The sequence below is a fragment of the Hemitrygon akajei genome, chromosome 17 (genome assembly GCF_048418815.1).
Source record: "Hemitrygon akajei chromosome 17, sHemAka1.3, whole genome shotgun sequence".
NCBI classification, from domain to species: domain Eukaryota; kingdom Metazoa; phylum Chordata; class Chondrichthyes; order Myliobatiformes; family Dasyatidae; genus Hemitrygon; species Hemitrygon akajei.
The window spans coordinates 64637854-64656813 of NC_133140.1; the positions used below are offsets into that span (position 1 = coordinate 64637854).

Genomic DNA, 18960 nt, shown 5'->3' on the forward strand with positions numbered 1-18960 from the left:
GGGTAAGCAGGTGGCAAGTAGCTGGTGAGTTAGTCACATTCACATCCTGACTAGTCACGTCTCCTATTGGAGTTTTGTTGGCTGACATTGTTGATTTAGTTCATTCAAGTCTCCAGCCTCTCAGCTCTTCCCATATTGACTATTCATTGCGGAAGGCCTGATGTTTTAAAAATATATATACCGTAGATTCCGTACTACAGAGCGCACCTGATTAAAAGCCGCAGGCTCTAATTTTAGAAAGAAAATCAATTTTGTACTTGTACAAGCTGCACCGGATTTTAAGCCGCAGGTGTCCCACGTTGTAATATGAGATATTTACACAGAAAGATATTACACGTGAGGATTTTTTAACTTTTAATTAAATCCGTATGGTAACATAAACAAATACATATTGCAAATGCTTTTTTTCGAACCGTGCCTGTAACACGGCTACTTTTAAATATACATACGTATCGGTAACACAAAAATTACGTTGCGTATACTTTTTTACTGAACAGTGCACGAACAACATTCCAATATCTCCTAACGACTGGTAAAAAAATATATATACTGCAGCCTACCAGGAAAAGTTATTGATCGCCTTTAACTTAAAAGCAGCGTTCTCGCGCGGGTCTAATGCGCTCCCCCCCACCTTTCCGTTTATCGCAAACCGGTATTTCCCACAAGACGCGACGAAACCGGATGTGATGTCATAGCATCCTGGGATGTAGTACAGAAAACAAATATAGTTAAAACACTTCTAACTTTAACTAGAAAATACTAACAAATGAATTACTAAGCGAAAATATTATAAACTAAATAACTGCCATAAAGGCAGCACAATGCTTTTCTTCGAGTGTTTTCCATGTTGATGAGGGTGAGTACAAATGACTGATTTACAATAATTTAATTGTGAAAGTGCGCTTGATTTATCGTACAATTTCATTGGACCTCTGTGAACTACTCATCAATTTTATTGGTCTACTGTTACGAGGCAAAATGTTTTTGGCGGCATGAAAAAAAACCATGCATTAGCCGCACCGTAGTAAAAGCCGCAGTGTTCAAAGCTGTTCAAAGCGTGGGAAAAAAGTAGCGGCTTATAATCCGGCATCTACGGTACTACACCACAACAGTTCCTTTTCAGAAGCTAAACCAGTAAGAAAAGCTGTCCACGTGTCCTTTATTTGACCTTGACTATCTGACACACAAAAAAAACAGTGGAGGATTTGTTTGATCTTCATTTTGGGATTTAAAGAGTGCATTGGTCAAAGAACCTTTACTGATAAGTAATGATTGGTTGGATCCCAGAACCTCGGCAATGCCATGGGATGAATTCATTGAAAGCTGTCTTATTAGGAGACAATAGTTGACACAAATATTTCTCAGCTCTGTGAACTCGGCTTCTTGGTGAAAAACAATGAATAATTCTTGGAGAATGAGGTAATTGAAATGGATTCAGGCCAAGCTCATTTGGTGCTGGTAGTTCATTAACTCTTGTAAAATGAGTTGGAAAATATGATTAACCATAATCAAGAGATTGGCACATTATCTGTGTGCATCAGTTTATCAGAATCCAGTGCACTGGCACTACTTAATCATTTGTGTTGCTCTGAACCTGTGTTAGTTTTATTAAGCCACATTACATCTTTGAAATGTTAATAAATCTTGCATCTGTTCATATTTCAATTATAAACTACCGTAGTTACTGTAATGGCATTAGCTGATTTATAGTCGTGCTGTGGTTATGCATCCCTGTTTGCTGCGGTGTAGTAGCACCTCCCACCTCTTCAGCACCTGTTGCAGTAACCTCCACCCCTATTTTTAAATTTCCTGTTACGAACTACTGCAAATAATTTCTGAACAATAATTAATATGAAATATGCAGCATTATGTAGTTAAGTTAGAGTATATCTCATTAAAATGCTTAGTTTTGTAAATGTGATTTCCCCATTTATAGTTCCTCTCTTTCATTGACTTTGTTTCTGTGTGATGATAAAATAATTTGCTTTTCTTGCATGTGCACCATTGAAAATAACCATATAAATGGAGTTATCCAAGGCAGTTTCCCTTGCTAACGTGGATATCTTTATGCTTCCCAGACAGAAGGGAATTTGGTACTAATTTTAATTTTTGCCTGTCTCAGTTTCCCATCACATCTGTAACATTCTGCTATATTATCATTTCTTGCCCAACATGTTATTTGAACTCTTTGAATAAAATATCTTTCATACATGATTTTCTTTCTTAATAAGTTTCAAGATGAAGTGAATGACCAGTTGGTCAAAGTAAAAGAAATTGCTTAATGGTAGAGTGTGTTGTTCCCAATGAACAAAGAAGGTAGAATAGTGAAAATGGAATAGATGTGAAAGCTGTTGGGCAGATTTTCCTTAAACCCATTAACAGAAATGATGCTGTGTACTCCACACCATTTCCCATCCAGTAAAAAGCACGTCTTCTCCAGCTCACCTTTTATTTTGTCCTTTTTTTTAATCAACCATTAATTCTTTCCCAACTTTCCCTCTTTGTATCCCATTGATTGCCAATCAGTTCATCTCCTTTCTTCATAACTCTGTGTTTCTTCACATTCCTTACCATGGACTTTCAAGTCTGTTTGCTACTTGTATTCATCTTTGCTGATGTTCTCTTTGTGAATGAAGCATTTTCATATTTATAACCAACAAACCCCAAAAATTCTCAATAAAAAGTGACCTATAATCTGTGTAGCGCTATCACAATGACAGATGCAGTGTGGCTCTTTGCAACTGCATTCTGATCTAGCCTAGTAAGCAACACAGCTGTACCACTATGCACTTGGAAATTAAAGATTAGCTTTATTTGTTACATGTGCATACATTAGAACAACAAACTTACAATGAAATGCGATGTTTGCATCAACAACCAACACGGCTCGAGGATTAGGCTGGGGATCAGCCCACAAGTCCTTCCTTCCCCAAAATAGCACACCCACAACTCACGAACCATAGTCCGTGTGCTTTTCGAATCTGGGAGGAAACCCACATGGACACAGGGAGGGCATACAGACTCGCTACAAACAGCAGTGGGAACTAAACTCTGATTGGTGATCGCTGGTGCAGTGAAGCGTTACACTAACCACTACGCTACCATGCATTGGTATAATATAAATGCCAGCCTTGCAAATGATCACCAGATCATTTTGCAATACATTTTACATTTGAGATTCATGTATTAAAAAACTCTATTACACCGGCATATTTGGTTCACTCTCATTACAATGAATTAAGGTCAAAAAGTAAAATCAGATGAAACATATTCTTTTGTCCCCTATATAGTTTAGTCAGCAGTCCATATTAATTTGTCGTAGCTGGTGGCAACTTAGTCTCTCAGAAGAAGTAAGGAACACGGAGGAATTGTTGATGGTAGTTCAGCTCTCCCATGGCACTCACAGAGCAAATAATCTACTGATGGTTTCCCCAGTGTTCGGTTTGTCTCTTTGTTTGACATTTATTGACAAGTAATTTTACTACAGCAGAAGGCCAATTGGGCCTTTGGTCTGTGATAGAAAGCACATCAATAATACCACTGGGCATAAAAAGTTAATATGTTAATGCAAATACAAAGTACTCTAACTTCTCCTTATTTGCCTTCCTATAATGTTCCAACAACAGCCATCATAAGGTCAGTGGACAGCATCTCATCTTTGCTTAAGATTCAGGGCTCAGCAATTTGTATTCGTATTTCCAGAGATCATAGTTTTGATTCTGTTCTGGTAATTTCAAATTATTCTGGTTTAAAACTGTTCCCGACTGGCCATTTTTATTCACTTGCTCTTTTACAGTGCTCCTTTGCCTTTCACCTTCTTAGGGGTTTCTTTCATCACTTTCATCCTGTCTTTGCATCTTGAAAATGGTTTTGCCCCTAGTGTTTCCCATGTTGGTGCAATATGTTTTTACCTGCTGATACTGTCTGACCTGCTGAGTTATTCCTGTTCACCTTTGCTTTATTTCTGCTACGTAAAGCTATTTTGTCTGTTTAAGGTAGTTAATGTTCTAGGAATCTGGTCATGGGTAAATTCTTGCATCGGATCATCTGGATAATACATCGTGTTATGGACCAGATTACATAGAAATTCTAGGCAGGTATGTGCAGAACACCAGATAATTATTACAGCAGTATTAACTTATCCATAAAAATATTAAATATGAATATAAGAACATTCAGAAGTTAAGAGCCACTAACCCTGTTTCTTGTACTTTGAAATTGAGGCGTTAAAACATTGAGGGAGCTTACTGGAGACTAAATTCTTTTGACTAGCAAGAACTGTTTGTCCTAGAAGCAAGTTCAGCAAATCACACTTCTGAGTTTGGTTAATATACAGCATATGCCTGGTCAGCTAGAGCATTACCACTTTCAAAGTACTTTTAAGTGATTGGTAACAGACGATATGGCTGGAGATAAATAGCTGTACTATGGAATTAATTAGGCATAAGAACAATGGTTGTTTTGGAGCATATCTTACCAACAGAATGCCTGATCCTAGGCTTTGATCCACTGTCTGTACGCTGGGTTTGATCGTGCTTTCTTTGTCCAGTTTTCACTTCATCTGCCTCCAGATACAAATGCTAAGAAGTCACACTTGGGCTATCACAAGAAGTCTGAGAGACCAATAGTGAAAACTAATCTTATTCGAACTCTGCTGGAGAAAGTGATCCGGACATATAATTTATCTGTGGTTTCTGTTTGTTTACTCTGCATCCTCCAAACAATGAACCAATATTGTTGGTTTAGTGCACACAAAGACGTTTATAACAGGATCTAGATCAGGGGTTCCCAACCTGTTTTATGCCATGGACTAATACACTTAAGCTGGGTGTCTGTGGACCCCACGTTTGGAACCTGATCTCGATGAATTGGGGATGTGGGCCAAGATTAGCAGATGGAAGTTAACTCAGGACAAGTACGACTGATGTATTACATGTTGGTATGTTAAACTTGGGCAGGAATTGGACCGTAACTGGTCAGACCCTGGAGAGTGTTGTAGAACAGAGACCTGGGGTACACAATGATGACACAGGTAGACTGAGTGGTGAAGAAAGCATACGGCATCTTTGTCTTCATCGGTGAGGGTAATGAGTGCAGGAGTTTGAAGATCATGTTGCAACTGTACACGTTGTTAATGAGAGCGTGCAAAGTATCAGGAGTAGTTCTGGTCACCCACCTGAAGGAAGGATGGAATGGGCGCAGAAAAGATTTCATGAGGGCATTACTGGAACTGTAAGGAGAGGCTGAAAAGGCTGTGACTTTTCTCTTGAGGCTTAGGAGATTGAAGGGTGACCTTATAGATATTTATAAAATCATGAGTGGCATAGCTTTTTTCCCCCCAGAGAAGGGGAGTCTAAAGCTAGAACACACAGATTTAAGGCGAGAGGGGAAAGTTTTAAAAGGAACCTGTGAGGAAACTTTCTCCAAGTCAAGAGCTGCCAGAGGAATCTGAGGAGTCCGGTATAATGACATTGTTTAAAAGCCATTTAAACAGTTATATGCATAGGAAAGGTTTAGAGCAAGGGTTCCCAATTTTTTTTATGCCATAGAGCCTAATTATTAAACCAGAGGTCCATGGACCTCGGGCTGGGAGCCACTGGTTTAGAGAGATAGGGCCAAAAGCAGGCAAATGGGATTGGATCGGATTGAGTACATGCTCACTATGGACCAAAAGGCCTGCTTTCATGTTGTATAATTCTATCAATAAAGTAATTTATAAAATTTGCAAAATTTGTAAAGAGTAAGAAAATGAATGGAAGCTACGGTACTGAAATTAATTTGTTTCCAAAGAGCTTGTCCATAGGTGGTACAACATTGCTGTTTGAAAAGAATTGATTTTCAAGATAAAGTGGAACAAAAGTCTAACGTTCTTGTCAGTCAGTGTGATTTATGAGATTGTTTTTCTCACTATAATAAAATTGGGGTAGATCTTGGAGGCCCACCCATCGAGCAAATACAGCTATCCTGAATGTGATGGGGCTTTGCCCCTCATTCCTGTGGCTATTTCCTCTTTCTTTTGTGCAGTTAGTCCTGCCTTATTGTGAAATTTTATTCACTGGAGTGGCATGTTCATTGTCAGCTGCTATGGAACTATGACTGCTCGTGTTTACTGACTTCAGATTCTTTTCATCTTGTTTAAGAGGAGGGAAGGAGTTGCAGTGTGTGCATCAAGCATGTCTTTACAGCTCACTAATAAAACAAAGTGAAGTGAAATTGTCTTCAGAAGTATTACAGTGCAGCTGATTCCATTTGTCAGCAGTCTGAGGCTGGCATGGATAACAAGATAATCCATTACAATTATGGAACCAGGAGGCAGTGTGCACTTAGTCATTATGAATATAGTAACAATGGCAGCAAAGTCTTGTAAAACTATCTGCTAGAGCTCCAACTTCCAAGAAGTTGAATTCTCCAACTTCCAGTAATTCCCTCCCCCTCCCTTCTCCCATCCCAGTTTCACTCTGCCTCCTCCTCCAGCTGCCTATCACCTCTCTCATGATAATGCTTTCTCCTACTACCCATAGTGCTTTCCCCTTACATTCCTTCTTCACCTTTCCTGCCTATCCTCTCCCTGCTTCCCCTCCCCCACCTCTTGATCTTTTCTCTTACTGGTTTTTCACCTGGCACCTACCAGCCTTCTCCTTCCCACCCTCCCCCCACCTTCTTTATAGGGCCCCTGCCCCCTCCCTCTTCAGTCCTGACAAAGGGCCTCGGCCCAAAACGTTGACTGCTCGTTTCCACGGATGCTGCCCGACCTGCTGAGTTCCTCCAGCGTGTTGTACGCGTTGCTAAAGCTCTATACCTGGTCTATTCATCAGGGATAAACCTGGAGCAGATTCAACTTAGCTTCAGCAGCTCAGTTCACATTGCTTTGCTGCCATTTGGTGAAGGATCCTAATGTATACCCTAGGCATATTGTCAAACAAAAAGTGGTACTGAGCTTCACAAGGCGAAGTTGAGACACACTCCAAAGACCCAGTCAAATAGGCAGGTTTTAAAGAATATCTCAGAGGAGGAGAGTGTGGAAGAACACATACAGGAGGAGCTTGGCAGGTTAGGCCGCATCTATAGAAATGAATGAACAGTTGATGTTTCGAGCCAAGTCCCTCCATCGAGGCTGGCAAGGAAGTGAGAAGACCGATGCTGCCTGACCTGCCGAGTTCTTCCGGCATTTTGTTTATGTGATTCTGGATTTCCAGCATCTGCAGAATCTTTGTGTTTATGATTTGCTTTCCTTTCCAAAAACAACAGGAATGTTAACTGCCGCCATCCTTTGTTTATTTCTGTGTTTGTTAAGAAGCCCAGTTTTTGCAGCAACAGCAAGATATTTTTGCCATCATGAGCTATGACCATCATCAACCAAATTTTAGATGTTTCACAGGTTGCTCTTAATGTCAAATGAAATGCTGAACTTCATCAATATCAGGATTTCACAATAGCAATGGTTCCCAACTTGGGGTCCACAGATCCCTTGGTTAATGGTAAGGCTCCATGGCATAAAAATAAATTGGGAGCCCCTGCGTGATAGACTTTAATAGGACAGGTAGAGGACAAGCCCTGAAATAGACAATGGAGGCCAGCTGTAAAGGAGTTGATATCTGTACGTAGCAGTTAATCTGGATTTTTTTTCCCTGATAAAATTTGGAGTCACAATACACTCAGTGGCCACTTTCATTCGGTATACCTGTACACATGCTTGTAATGCAAATATTTAATCAGTCAATCATGAGGTAGCAAGTCAGTGCATTAAAGCATGGTCAAGAGGCTCAGTTGTTGTTCGGAACAAACATCAGAATGGAGAAGAAATATGATCTGTGTGACTTTGTAGAGTAAGTGTTGGTGCTAGGAGAGGTGGTTTGAGTATTTCTAAATCTGCTGATCCCCTGGGATTTTCGCACATGGGAATTTACAGAGGATGGTGCAACAAAAGGCATCGAGTGAGCGGCAGTTCTGTGGGTGAGAATGCCTGTAATTGAGGGAGGTCAGAGGAGAATGGCCAGGCTGGTTCAAGCTGATAGGAAGGCGATAGTAACTCAAATAACCACATATTACAATAATGGTGCACAGAAGAGCATCTCTGAACACTCCACACATCAAACCTTGAAATGAATGGGCTACAGCAGCAGAAAACCACACCCTCCTGTTCCTAATAATGCGACCACTGGGTATATGTATCCTAGAACTACTGGCAATATACATGTGAGTTTCTGAGTTCATTCCATAACATTTATTTCAGCCTCAAATAAGCAGATATTTCATACACCCTCAAGCATTTTCTTTAAAAAAAAAGACTTTGTTTAGGAAAGATCAATGCCGTATGTTATAACACGTAGGTTCTTCTAACAAGTATATTTGTGATGAAAAAATCCTTCAAACAGAACCATGAGCTATAATTAATTCAGTCTCAAAGGGCCCATCTGGGCCATTAAATCTGTCTGTCGTTGTGCTTCCTTAGTTATTGTTAAGTCAATAGCAAGTAAAAAGATTGACCTGAACACCTTGTTAACACCAAGTAAAAGGTTGATGCTCCGTGTGATATTGCTCACTCATCTCCAACCTACTTACTGCGTTAATAACGGGACCAGACACACAGCTGTTGGCGTGGAGCTACATTGGCAGTAATTAGCTGTTCTTATGTTGGTTAAGTGCTATTCTGCAAGCTCCTGACACGTGGTCCTTACCCAGCCAGTGCAGATACATTGTTAATTAAGTGCATTTGCTCAGATCCTTTTATTTTTTAGTTCGAGATACAGCCCAGTAACAGGCCTTTCTGGCCCAATAAGCCTGTGCTGCCCAATTATGTTCACGTGACCAATTAACCTACTAATGCCTACGTTTTTAGAATGTGAGAGGAAACGCACGCGGTCACTCACAGACAGTGACGGGAATTGAACCCGGGTTGCTGGTGTTTAAAGCTTAACATTAATTGTTACGCAACTGTGCGTCCATATTAGTGAGTCTTAATCGCCTCTTTAGAAGATTTTAGTAACCCAGTATTTTCTTTTTTTTTGAGTACAGAGATGTGTCTCCCTTCCTGACAGGGTTAATATTCGACAGTTAAAAAGCTTGTTTTTTTCCTGCTCTAAATCTGCCTATTTTTTAAAGTTTAATTTCAGTGCCAATTAGAAGGAAGTCATTTGGTGATTGGGTCCATGTTGCCTCTCCATAACATAATCCATTCAATCCCATTCCCTTTCTTTCACACACCTTCAAATTGATCTTCCTCCTGATTCCAGTCCAGTTAGCTGATTTCCTTTCAAAATTATCGATCAGTTCCACTTCCTTTTCCCTCCTAGGCAGTGAGTTGCTTGCTGCCTCTTATCCCCCATAAACCTCTTGCGCAAAGCCCTTCTCCTGTGTGGTGCAGTTCACGTATTATCAGCCAAGGGGGATTGAGATGACTGAGAACAGTTTTACTGTGTTGATCTTTATCTAAACCTGTCATAATCTGTACATGTCCAGAAAATTCCCCCTCTATATCCATTGTTCCAGGGAGAAGAATGGCAGCTTCTCCAACTTAATCTTGTAGTTAAAATCCTTCATCACGTGCTCAAAAGGACCTTCTTTCCTCAAGTACATTAAAGCAACTGTACACAACACTTGTAGCCTAACCAGGGTAATATAAAGGTTCATTAGAATTATTTTGCCTTTGTATTTGCCCTTAAGAAGCCGAAGATCCCATGTGTTTTCTATCTTGCTAACTTCAAAGGTCTACTCATGCGAATCCTCAGGTCCCTCCTTCCTACGCACACACATTGCAGCTGTTGCACAGTTAATGTTATCTTTTCCCCTTTCTTTTGTCAAAATGCATCATCATTTCACACTTCTGCATTATGTTGCATCTGACACTTGTTGCCATATTCTCATCATGTTTTGTTGTGTCACCTTTACTACTTTTCTGATTTCTAAGCCTATTGAATCTGCTCCTCTGTTCCATTGCGGCTGATTTATTATTTATCTCAATCCCATTCTCCTGCCTTCTCTCCATTACCTTTGATGCCCTGAGTAATCAAGAATCTATCAATCTCTGCGGTAAATATACCCAGTGACTTGGCCCCACAGCTATCTGCCGATGAAATTCATAGATAGGCTAAAGAAATTCATCATCATCTCTGTTCTAAATGGATGTCCCTCTATTCTGAGACTGTACCTTCTGGTCCCAGACTCTCTCACTACAGGAAACATCCTCTCTGCATCCACTCTACCTAGGGCTTTCTATATTCGATAGGGTTCAATGAGATTTCCCCCCGCCCCCATTACAACTCCAGTGAGTACAGGCCCCGAGCCATTAAATACTCCTCATATGTTAACAACTTCATTCCTGGGATCATTTTGTGAACCTGGGATCATTTTGTGAACCTCCTCTGGACCCTCTCCAATGCCCCAGAAGATCTTTTCTTAGACAAGGGCCTCAAAACAGCTCACAATACTTCAAATGTGGTCTGACCAATGTCTTATAAAGCCTCGGTTTATATGTTGTTACTTTTGTATTCTAGTCCACTCAAAATGAATGCTTACTCAAAGGGTCAGGTAGCAATCAAGACAAAATCTACAGGTGCTGGAAATCCAAGCAGCACACACAAGATGCTGGAGGAACTCGGCAGGCCAGACAGAATTTATGTGGGAGAAAAGCATTCTTTTCCTTCGGTGCTACCTGGCCTGCTGAGTTCCTCCAGCGTTTTGTGAATCAAGCAGCATCTGTGGAGGCAAAAGGCTGGTTGATGTTTCGGGTCGACTTCCTGCATCAGTCTTTTCCTTCAGATTCTGCTTGATCTACGGAGTTTCTCCAGTAGTTTATGTTTTTTTTTTGCTCCAGATTTCAGCATGTGCAGCACCTTAAAGACGTTGCTTTGCAGTAAACTCTCCTATTAAGCCTTTAGTTCCATTTCATCACTGCTAGATATATTTTGAGATAACACAACTTGTTAAATGGGTGCAACCCCTATGCGAAAGTATGTGGTAAACAATGCTTTTGTTTGACGAGCAATAGCCTACCCTCTGATGGAACCTTTCAAATTGCATACTCATGAACTCTAACCCACAACATTGTTCTATTATTTGTAGTTTTCCATAATGGCAGTCATTCTGGTGACAAGAGACTGCAGATGTAAATGTGTGTTGTCACCTGGAGCTGATATTCCCTCTCTAGCCTGTAATTTCTGCTCTGCTAGCTCACCACCTCAGCAGCACTGATGAAAATCTACCTCCTACGTATCTTTTTGAAACATTTTTACACCCAAACAGATTTAGAGATTTGTTTCATTTAGCTTTCTGGCTACTTGAAGCTCTTATTTTAGTTTTTCAGTTTCCACACACTTGGGGAAACATGGGTCCTCACCAGCTTGCGAACACCCAATTTATGTGCAGCCTACAATTAGAGAATAGTGTTTGGGAAGCCAGCTGCAGGCCAGCTGCTGTGGGTACTACAGGTATCTTCCGGCAGGTGGGAACTCAAATGGCGGCTGCATTTCCAGCTTGTGAACTGTTCGGGGTTATGACCAGTTCTGGGAAATGGAACCCAGTCATAACCTGGGGAGGAAATATAAATGCAAAAGAATATTACCATATTGACTATAATGATTTTAATGCTCTTTTCCTTTGTGATCTTCCACTTTTAAGTAAAAAAGGGAACATAGAATTGATGTAATTTTGGATGAAAGAGAAATAGAAGAGAATTTATTGACTAACTGGGAAATGATCATCTGGAAGGGTAGTTGAGCTTGAAACTATTGCTGCTTTTATAAATTGCCAGATAAGAATATAAAAGGTGGAAGTCTAAGGATTTAGGAGCTGGAAAGTGAGATTACATTGAATATATTTTTCCTCTAACATTGACATAATGGGTATTGGTTTCTTATCTGCATATTGCTTCTATGATTTTGTGTTTCTGGTGATTGTGACTTCAGCCGTTCATTGTAATTGATTGCAGATTTATTTAACAGGAGTTAATTTTTCTCAAATTATTTGCCATATTTGTGCATTTGGAAAATCAGTTGGGCAGTTTGGAAGCTCGTTTGGCTGGAGTTTATTCAACGATGTGCGCGCGCACAACAACATGGTTGGTGTACACAAAGTGGAAAGTACATTTGATGAGTGCTGTAATTTTTGTTGAGTTATAGCACTGTTGCTTAAAAAACTGAGTCATTTGATGCCTAAGATGCTAGAAAAATAGGCAGATCATGTTCTGTCTCCATTCTTTCTTCAGAGTGCTCAACTGATTAAGCAAATAGGAGCTCATTAGGTGCATTGGACATATCTTTACAACAATTCAAATTTCACCTTAACATTTATTCATGGTGAATGATGATATGCCATTGGACTGGATTTTTAGAATTTTTATATTGAGATATAACTTGATTCAGACTTTCCCCATGGTATCTGTAGTGAGTATGCTTTTATGTACTGTTCCAGTATTGATGTCGTGTGCAATACTGGCGTAGAATTACATTTGGGTAGGGTCGATCTGATCAAATGGTAAGTGTGTGTGTGTACTGGTCTGTGTGACTCAGAGAGAGGGGAGGGAGGGGTTGAGTTACAGTGAAAATGACTGCCAGTTTGTGCATGTTAGCTGTTTCCTGCATTAGAATCACCTTGTAGGGGTGGAGCCATCAGTTTTAACAGTTAAGGGCACAGAAGAGACAAGACACGATTAAGTACGGCATCCTTTTTTCTTGTTGCACCTTGTGACTTTAGTATGGATGTCCTCTTGTGTGGTTGTTGAATTGTGATGTATCCAGAGTTGAATGGTGCGTCTGCTGTCTATAGTGGCCTTTCTGCAGTAAATATACAGTATCTCAAACAATTTTTATCTCCAACATTTCAGACGTAGATGAACTCAGTGCCCAGTCACTTTCGGCTATTTTACACTACTGTTTTTAAAAAAAAAGATGCACCCCATGGGTTTAAAACACTGCTGTCTGTGAAGTCACACACAAAGTGCCCTCACAGAGGGAGTGATTAGGTATTGATAGCAATGCCTTTTGTGGAAGAATGTGAAGTTTTAGACCATAAAACTATTAAGATACTTAGGCCTCTGAGTGTGATTCACCATTTAACCATGGCTGATTTTTTTTTCAGACCAATTCTTCCATCTTTTCCCCCAACTCTTAAACTGGTTACCAGCCAAGAACCAATCAATCTCTGCCTTAACTGCACCCATGATTGGGCCACTACAACCCTCTTTTGAGAGAGATGGAGAGAACAAGGGATACAAGTGTTCAAGTCACCAGACATAGACAGAATGCCCATGTTACTAAAAGAAGTAAAGGAAGAAGTAGCACAGGGCTTGATTCCCAATTACTATTTTGATTAGGCAATAGGTGTGGTGGCAGAGGGCTACAAAATGAATTTCATGGTTTGATGGAAAATGGAGAAATGATAGAGTGAACAACTGAAGGCCTGTCATTCTAACGTCAATGGCAGCATAAATCAGTGTTTATATGCGTCGAGTTAAGCAAGGTCAGTGCATGTGGATTTGAAAATATATGAAGCTTGAGAAGACTGCAAGATGAGTTATGGAGGAAAGTGCATTTGAAGTTGTTCTTATGGATTTCAGCAAGACTTGAGTGATCCAAGGGTAAATGGCAACTTGGATAACAATCAGCTCAATCAAGAGAAAACAAAAGATAATAGAGATTGTAAGTTCTAGTTACTGCAGTAGGTTTCACATGGCTCATTACTACAAGCTCCCCTTGTATGCCAACATGAATAAATTCACCAGTTGTACCAAAACTGTCAGCATGTTTGATTGGTGAGAAAGGAAGTCCAAAGTTGTAGAGGTCAATGAGATCAGTGAGATCTGTCCCACTTGCATGGTCTGGACGACGTGAGGTGAAAGGCACTCTGCCATTTGCCCCTTCAAAGCCCCTTTGGAAGGCAGTTAAGAAAATGAAGTAAATGTTGCCTTTGCCAACACCGGCCACCTCCTGTGCAAGAGTACAACAAAGTAGATATTGTTTTGAAAGTTTAAAACATTGTGCCTTATTCTCAACTACACTTCACAATATAATCTTCTCAGCTGAGATTTTTCCTTTCTGTAACTTGTAAAACGCGTGGAATGGTTCTGAGTATGGTAGGGTCTTGGCCTGAAACAGCAACTGCTTTTTCTTTTCCATAGTTGCTGAGTTCCTCCAGCATTTTGTGCGTGTTGCTTTGGATTTCCAGCATCTGCAGGCTTTCTTTTGTTTGTGCAGCAGTTAGCTCATTCTGACTCATTGGTACAGTGTGCTTTACAGTGAACCAAATCAACTCAAAGTTTTCTCCCCCTTTTTGTGGAAAAGCATTGCACCACAATTTGGCATTAAATGAGTGAATAGAGATCTTACACTGTGTGAAGTCTTAACTCCTCCTGCACAGTTGCACAATTTCTAGGACCAGCTGAAACTAATTTTAATACTGCACTTACCTCGGAAAACATCTCGAAATATCTATTAGAATAAAAAATTAGGATTATTGTGTTTTTACTCTGATCTGCTGTTTAAGCAAGACATTTTATACAACCATTTTTTTTACTTTCTTTTCAGCCTGCTGGCTACATGGAGAACGCCATTTCATACAGTGCTATCGAGGACATTCAGCCGTTATCATGGGAAAATGCACCTAAGTACTGTTTACAGCTCACCATCCCTGGAGGCACCGTTCTATTGCAGGTAACTTTTCAGATTCTGTCTCTGAGAAACGGAAACCCAGAAGCGTCTCAGTCATCGCTTTATGTTTGCTATTTTTTCTGGGAACAAAGATGGAAAAGGGCTGAGAATATGTGGAATGCCAGGGCAGTGTAGCGGTTAGTGTAACTCTGTATACCGCCACGATCACAGATCACGGTTCAATTTCCCCCGCGGTCTCTATTGTTCCAGTGACTGAGTGTGTTTCCTTGGAGTGCTGTGGCTTCTCCCAAGCTCCAAAGACTCGTGGTTAGGGTTAGTGAGCTGTGGGTCTGCTATGTTGATGCTCCAAGTGTGGTGACACTTGCAAGCTGCCCAACGCAACCCTGGCTGATCTGTTTTGATGTAAATGATACATTTCATTGTATATTCCCATGCACGTGCAATAAATATAGTGAATCTTTGATTATCTATGCTAAAAGTGAACAAAAATATCAGGCACTTTCACAAAGGAAACTTTGGCTAAAATTGTGATAATTATCGTCTATCTCTTCTGCGAGCAATCTTTCCTTGGACTGTAAAGACATAGGAGCATAATTTGGCCCATCAAGTCTGCTCTGCCATTTCATCATGACTGATTTATTATCTTTCCAAACCCCTTTCTCATGCCTTCTCCCCATAAAATTTGAAACCCTGATTAATGAAGAGCCTATCAACATACTCTTTGAAGATACCCAATGATTTGGCAATGATTTCCACAGATTCATGACACTCTGACTAAAGAAATTCCTTCTCAGCTCTGTATTAAATGGATGTGCCTCTATTGTGAGGCTGTGCCCTCTGGTCCCAGACTCCCCCATACAGGAAACATCCACTCTTCAATCTTTGATAGGTTTCAGTAAGATTCCTCTCAACACCCCCACCCCCATTCTTCTAAACTCCAGCAAGTACAGGCCCAGCGCCATCAAACAATCTTAATACATTAACCCTTTCATTCCCAGTGTAATTCTCGTGAACCACCTTTGGATCCTCTTCAATGCCAGCACATCTTTTCTTAGATAAGAGGCTCTGGCACCAAAAGGGATAACTTTGCTTGTGCCGTCATTGAAGTGTTCCCACAACCTATGGACTCACTTTCAAGGATTCTTCATCTCATGTTCTCGATATTACTATTTTTAAATTCTTCTTGTATTTGCACAGTTTGTCTTTTATACAACCTCAGTATTGCATTCTTGCTTTTATATTCTAGTCCTCTTGAAACAAATGCTAACATTGCATTTGCCTTCCTACTACCGACTCAACCTGCAAACTAACCTTTAGAGAATGCTGCACAAGGACTCCGACGTCTTTTTGCACCTCAGATTTTTGAATATTCTTCCCATTTAGAAAAGTGCATTCTACAGAATTGTATGACCATAAACTTCCCTACACTATATTCCATCTGCCCCTTCTTTTCCCATTCTAAGTCCTTCTGCAGACTTCTTGCTTCCATGACACTACCTGCCCCTTCACCTATCTTAATATCATCCACAAACCTGGGCACACATCCATCACTTCTGTTATCCAAATCATTGACATATAATGTGAAAAGAAGTGGTCCCAAAGCCGACCCCTGAACACCACTAGTAACTGGCAGCCAACTAGAAAAAGCCCCATTTATTCCAACACTTTGCCTCCTGCCAGCCAGCCAATCGTCTATCCATGCTAGTATCTCCCCTGTAATAACATGGGTGCTTATCTTGTTAAGCAGCCTCATGTACAGCATCTTGTCAAAGGCTGCCTGAAAATCCAAGTGAAGAATATCCTTTGTCTGTCCTCCATGTCAGTCCATGGCCTCTACTGTCACAATGAGGCCACACTGGAGGAGCAACACCTCATATTCCATCTGGGTAGCCTCCAACCTGATGGCATGAACATTGATTCTCGAGCTTCTGGTAATTGCACCCCCATTCACCATTCACATTCCCATTTCCCTCTCTCATCTTATCTCCTTAATCTCCTTACCTGCCCATCACCTCCCACTGTCGGTCCTCGACCTTCCCTTTCTGCCATTGACTTCTACCCTTTCCTATCAAATTTCCCCTTCTTCAGCCCGTTATCTCTTTCACCTATCAGCTTTCCAGCTCTTTACTTCATTCCTTCTCTCCCAGTTTCACCTATCACCTACCACCTTGTACATTTTCCTCCCCCCCCCCAACCTTCTTTCCTTTTGCTCTAATTTCTCGTCTTTTTTCTCCAATCCTAATGAAGAGTCTTGGCCCGAAATGTTGACTGTTTACTCTTTTCCATGGATGCTGCCTAGCCTGCTGAGTTTCTCTAGCATTTTGTGTGAGTTGCTTGGATTTCCAGCATCAGCAGATTTTCTCATCTTTGTCCTGCTTGGTGTTTCCACAAAGAATTCCAACAGATTTGTCAGGCAAGATTTCTCCTTAAGGAAACCATGCTGACTGTGGCCTTTTTTTTAATCATATGCCTCCAAGTACCCTGAAACCTTATCCTTAATAATGGACTCCCAACATCCTAACAACCACAAAGTCAGGCTAACTGGCCTATAATTTCCTTTCTTCTGCCTCTTTCCCTTCTAAAGAGTTGAGTGACTCTTGCAGTTTTCCAGTCCTCCTAAACCATTCCAGAATTATTACTAATGCCTCCACAATCTCTTCAGCTACCTCCTTCAGAACCCTGGGTTGTAGTCCAAGTAACTTAACCTTATTTCCATGATGAGTTCAGACATAGTAATTGAATAAAGTATTTTGATCTAATGGCAGATTTGTCTCAAGAGATCCAGCTCCTCAGCAAATTCATTTATTTGTTCCTAGTTGACTTAAAGCTGTCTTCTAAAGTTTCACATTTCCGTTTGGGCATATTTGAAAGATAACATTTCTAAATATGTCTTTCCATTGTGTATTCACTTGATTAAGAGCTATTTTAGTTTAGGGCAAGTTGAGAAAAGGTCTTTTGATAGGAACCTTAACCTCCTTAGAACCAATTCCTTCTTTAGATTTTTAAATTATTTCGTCCTCTGGGGATTGTAATCTCACAAAGATTCAATATCCTCTGTGGTTCTGTGAAAGAATTCCTCAGATAGTCTACTGGCTTATGCCAAAGTCAGGGGAGGTCATTACTCCCGTCTGATTTCTGCCACGTTTACCAAGGATTCAAAGGAATTTGGAATTCATCCATTTTCCTCCCAGTTAGATGGCCTTGTCTGATCTGATGAAGTACACTAGTTTGCCTTCAACTAAAATACTTTGTACTGTTCAGTCTCCTTATTATAATCCAATTTTGGTTTGAGGGAGATAGATTTAGAAATTTATTTAGCTTGGGCTGACTGGCCACTTTTAAAGTAGTACGGTTGTTTAAGGTTTTGACTGAACTGATTTTGGAAAAGTAAGCATAATACATCTAGATCCCATAAATGTCTAATATATCCAATGTTAACCTTTCTTCATTTGATATAAGGATGTTGTAAGGTAACTTGAGTACATGGGTAGTGTAAACTAACCATAAATATTTTGTATTTATATACTGTGAATTTTGTTTGAAATTTTCTTTGAATAATAGGTGGATTGAACATGGGTATAGGATATTGTCTGTTAAGTGGTAAATCATGATTTCCTTCATTTAGAAACAATAAGTTTATGATTGCCCTTATATAACAATGGAGAAAATCTTTCCACTTTAACATGCGTCCGCTTACATCTTTTAGCATGCTTCTTGCTGAATTTCCTATATTCAGATTGTATAAACAAAGATTGAGTTGGCACATCATCACATTCATTCTCCTTGAACTTTAAACCTCCAAGTAAATGATCAAAGGTTCTCAAAGGTTCTTCAAACAATTCTCTTTAAGAAATTACTGTTTAACTTCGAGTTGGACTGATCAAATCAAAACACCTATGGTTTCCTTTTGTCATGAGTAATGTCGCAAGTGTTTCAAAGATACGAAAACAATATCAGTAACCGGCCGAAGAGAGTAATGTGTGTATGTGTGGGTAGGAGGTACCCATACCCAGGTTAAATAAAGACCGTGTACCCTGGTTAACCCAAATCTAAAGATTGCAAAGATGAACATGAAGAACTAGGGAGGATTAGCAGAGGGGTTCCACTGTGAAAGGATTCAGCAACTGAAAACACTGAGACCAGGGGTGGGACAATAGATGGGGGTGCAAATGAGGACAAATGAGAAGGTGCGTCTTTTATAGGACGGAACATGTTACAGAGACGAGGCTACAAAATTAATAATTTGAGGAAAACATTTTTGTGTTATTTGGGAAAGAGAAGCAGATGTTAATTCAGTGAGATTGGATGCAGAATTTTGGAAGTTTGCACAGGGCATCAGCGAGTGTTTGGCCTGGAG

The 18960-nt window shown here is 40.2% G+C and overlaps 1 protein-coding gene across 4 annotated transcripts in view; it reads left to right on the forward strand.

Moving 5' to 3' along the window:
* The window catches only part of cmip (c-Maf inducing protein), a 243967-nt gene that overhangs the window by 117320 nt on the left and 107687 nt on the right, over positions 1 to 18960 (forward strand). For all 4 annotated transcript variants that reach the window (XM_073070308.1, XM_073070309.1, XM_073070310.1 and 1 more), the window contains one exon: positions 14520 to 14645. In XM_073070308.1, coding sequence (XP_072926409.1) covers positions 14520 to 14645 — 126 coding nt within the window. The remainder of the gene's footprint in view (positions 1 to 14519; positions 14646 to 18960) is intronic.